This window comes from Temnothorax curvispinosus, unplaced genomic scaffold (assembly GCF_003070985.1).
Source record: "Temnothorax curvispinosus isolate PA1 unplaced genomic scaffold, ASM307098v1 QBEX01009045.1, whole genome shotgun sequence".
Classification (NCBI taxonomy): domain Eukaryota; kingdom Metazoa; phylum Arthropoda; class Insecta; order Hymenoptera; family Formicidae; genus Temnothorax; species Temnothorax curvispinosus.
The window spans coordinates 1-3,477 of record NW_020218825.1 but is presented as its reverse complement, the minus strand read 5'-3'; the positions used below and the strand labels follow the sequence as shown (position 1 = coordinate 3,477).

General features: G+C 34.0%; 1 protein-coding gene across 1 annotated transcript; it reads left to right on the top strand.

Moving 5' to 3' along the window:
* Nucleotides 1–322: 322 nt before the first annotated feature.
* LOC112458623 lies at nucleotides 323–2,604 on the top strand (the record flags this gene model as incomplete). Its single annotated transcript, XM_025022359.1, has 5 exons — nucleotides 323–445; nucleotides 1,328–1,486; nucleotides 1,570–1,834; nucleotides 1,905–2,381; nucleotides 2,464–2,604. Coding segments are annotated over exons 1-5 (1,162 nt in total), but the record flags the coding sequence as incomplete, so codon positions are not given.
* Nucleotides 2,605–3,477: the final 873 nt, after the last annotated feature.

The window sequence follows — 3,477 nt, the reverse complement described above, 5'->3', positions numbered from 1 at the left end:
TCGGGATGGAACAGGATCTATCGGAATCATCGATCTTTCTCGAGGACACAATGGGAAGGTACGCGCTTTCTACGTCTCACGTGTCCTGGGTCCTGGAATACCTTTTCCGGCATTCTCAAGCTTCTGTTCGTGAGGTTGGGATCGGCACAAGGTGTTGGCTCGTAAAATATATACTCGTCCTAATATCAGATTAATTGGTATTTATAACTTACAAATTGTTAAATTTTACGCTTTTTACGTTTCACGCTCTCTAAATTATTTATTAGCTTTCAATAATAAGGTTATGTTGAAAATGTTGAAGGTATTCGGCTGAATTTCCAACACGATGAACTCGCAGAGCGTCAGTAAACGGGAATTAGAAGCTTTCAGAGGCGATGCCGTGGGTAATGATAATGATCTCCACAGTAGCAAATGGGTAAACGACACTCTAAAGTCTCTAAACGAGGTAATTTTTTTTATAAAAATTATTCTTTACGTATTAACTACTTTATGTAATATTTTACGAGTTAGATAATTGAGGGTACAAAAAAATTAAAATGCTTTGAAAAATTATATATACGTCACATATAATGTAAATAATAATAAAACGACTATAAATAAATTTTTATAAATAAATGGCTCCCCCCTGCATGCGAGATGCGGAAACGCTTGCCATGTGCCGCCACGTGGTCTTCTTTTTTTTTCAAGATGGCCGTCGAAGCTGCTTGCCACGCGGTATTGCTATGCGCTGCATACCACGTGGCGAGCGTAAAAATTTTGCGAGTCAGAATTGGGGGTACAAAACAAGAATTAAAATTTTTGGAAAATTATATATACATCATATATAATGTAAATATAAAATGACTATAAATATATTTTTATTTGTTCAAATTTTAATAAATAAATGGTTCCTGCATACGGGACGCGGAAACGCTTGCCACGCGGTGAGCTGCGACGCGGTAGCCAATACATTTTAATTCAAACTTTCGGTTTTTACAGAAAAGCGACACGTTAAAGTCAAATAAAGGATTCTGACAGCAATATAAGTTTAATTTTTAGTTTTTAAAAAGCTTTATTTAATAATAAACTCAAGTTTTTTTAGTGGAACAAATAAATTACACAATAAAATTTATATATAAACTGTCAAACTATAATATTTCTAAAAAATCGTTTTTATCCCAATTGAATAGCAACATTATGCAGAATGTTCTTTAAAATTTTGGTTTATCCGATATAATCTTTTTATTGCAGTCTTTCTTCTTAATTTTTTAAATTAAGTTTAATATGTTTGCAATTCTTGTTAAAAGTGCGCTAAGATAAAGTGTTTGATTGTAATTTACTTATTCAGATTGGCAAGAATAGCTGGACGAAAGAGCTAGAAGATCAGCTTTGTGCTCTGTGGTATCTGACAAACTTGAAAGGAGATGTGATATCGCACCTTATGTTGTACGATTTCCCCAAGATAGCGAAGAGAGTACTGGTGATTTCAACCGAACCACGATTGATTGTACGACTTATCTATCATGAGTTCTACAGAAATTATTTTAACAACTAATTTTGGCTGGTTAATAACTACAGATATATTCGTAGGAAATAATCTTGGGTATCATTGGCAATGTATGCAGCAGTGATAAAGCGGCCATCGATACAATAGGCCGCGATCGAGAGCTAGTCACACAAATCCTGAGCTATTTAAAATCCGACAACTCGTTAATATTGATTCAACTTGTCAAGATCTTGAAGGAAATGTCGGATCAAATCATAAAAAAAGCTCGATCAGTTTGGGTAGCTTATTTTACGAAATGTGCATTTTTCGGAGATTGTATAATCTCTATATTAATGACTTCGACTAATGGTAAGCACTGTAATTACACAAGAGAAATCTTTTGCATAATTAATATATAATCCTGAAATCTTTGTCGCAGATGAATTACTAACCGGTACAATGGATTTGGTTGCATCTATATTTATTGGTGCACGTTTGGCGAAGAAAAACAAATTGTGGGAGAAACTGTTTAAAATTGACCAATTCATTGTTGCGATGTTAGAATCGTTTACGGGGATAATGGCGAGAGAAACGAGAACAATGAGAGAGACGAGTCGCTTTGAATGGAAGTTTGCCTATAACTGGCTTGGATGCTTAAATCTCATCATAATAGACCCCAACCACGTGGTTGAAGGCGAAATCTGTGATAATGGAGAGATGCTTTTGAAACTTTTGGAGATTATATATAGAATATTGGAACCGTGCAATAAGTTACATAATTTATATCCAATTCGGGAAGCAAGTGCCTTCCTGATTTACAATGCTACGTGTATACTGTCAAGTATCATAAATTATAATGTGAATGTGGGAGAAATAAATCACATTCTAGCGACTATAACTTTCTCCCTTAGAATGGGTAAGTAACACGATTTTTTTGTTTTAGTTGCGAATAGTAGACATATAGATAGTTTTTTTTTTCCTAACAATGTATGTATTAGTTTCAGAATCTCGTTTTAAAGAAGAGCTAGATCCCGAGGAACTCGTACCCGGTCTTTCAAATTACCTAGATAAATACTGGTCACGTATGTCACATATTAACCGACAAACCGACCAACAGATTGCGGAAATATATCGTCAATGTAAACGCGATTTTGAGCAGTACGCAATAGGACTTGTCTCGTCACACCCGGGATACTCGACAAGTTGACGCAGCTGCCATCTTCGTTAGGTGTAATTAAAAATACGGGACCTGAGTAAAAATATGAGTTAACCTTTCGCAGAACACGTGAGGCTTTCAAGACCCAATCGATATTTCAATTTCGAATTTTACGCAGATTTTACGGATTCATAAAGAAAACGCGAACAAGAATCAAGCATACATAACGGTATAAATAGTTTATTAAAGCCTTTGAAAGTATACTTGAATTTTTTCAGCTTTTTTATGGCACCATTACAGCTTGAAAATCTTATCTGGGCATAAAAGATCCCCAGGTGTACGACGAAAGTATCAGAATTACGTGCGTTCTGCGAAGGGTTAAAATTATTTCTTGAATTTGTATACGAAAATATCTTGACACGTCTCGACAATATGTAGTGCAATGGTACAAACAATAGTACAAACGATATAGTGCAAATAGTACAAATAGTCCTACATACAATAGTACAAACGGGAATATTATGCAATAAGTAATTTACGATATTAAGCAATATTATGCGTAGGTTGCACTGGAGACTCGATTATAATAAAATGTATTGTAAATGTATAAAGATCTGATTATATATATATATATCTATACATATATGTATATATACAGTCTATTTTAATAAATGACATTTTATATTTACCTAATTACATCGTGTACGTTTATAAGTCAAATAGCGTTCCCATATTTTTACTTATGAACCTTATACCGGATCTTACAAGCTATTGATATAAATTGTGAAATTTGAATTCTGCAAAATTAATACGCTTTTATTATCATAGTTTATGATTGGTGCAGAGTCTTTCATAG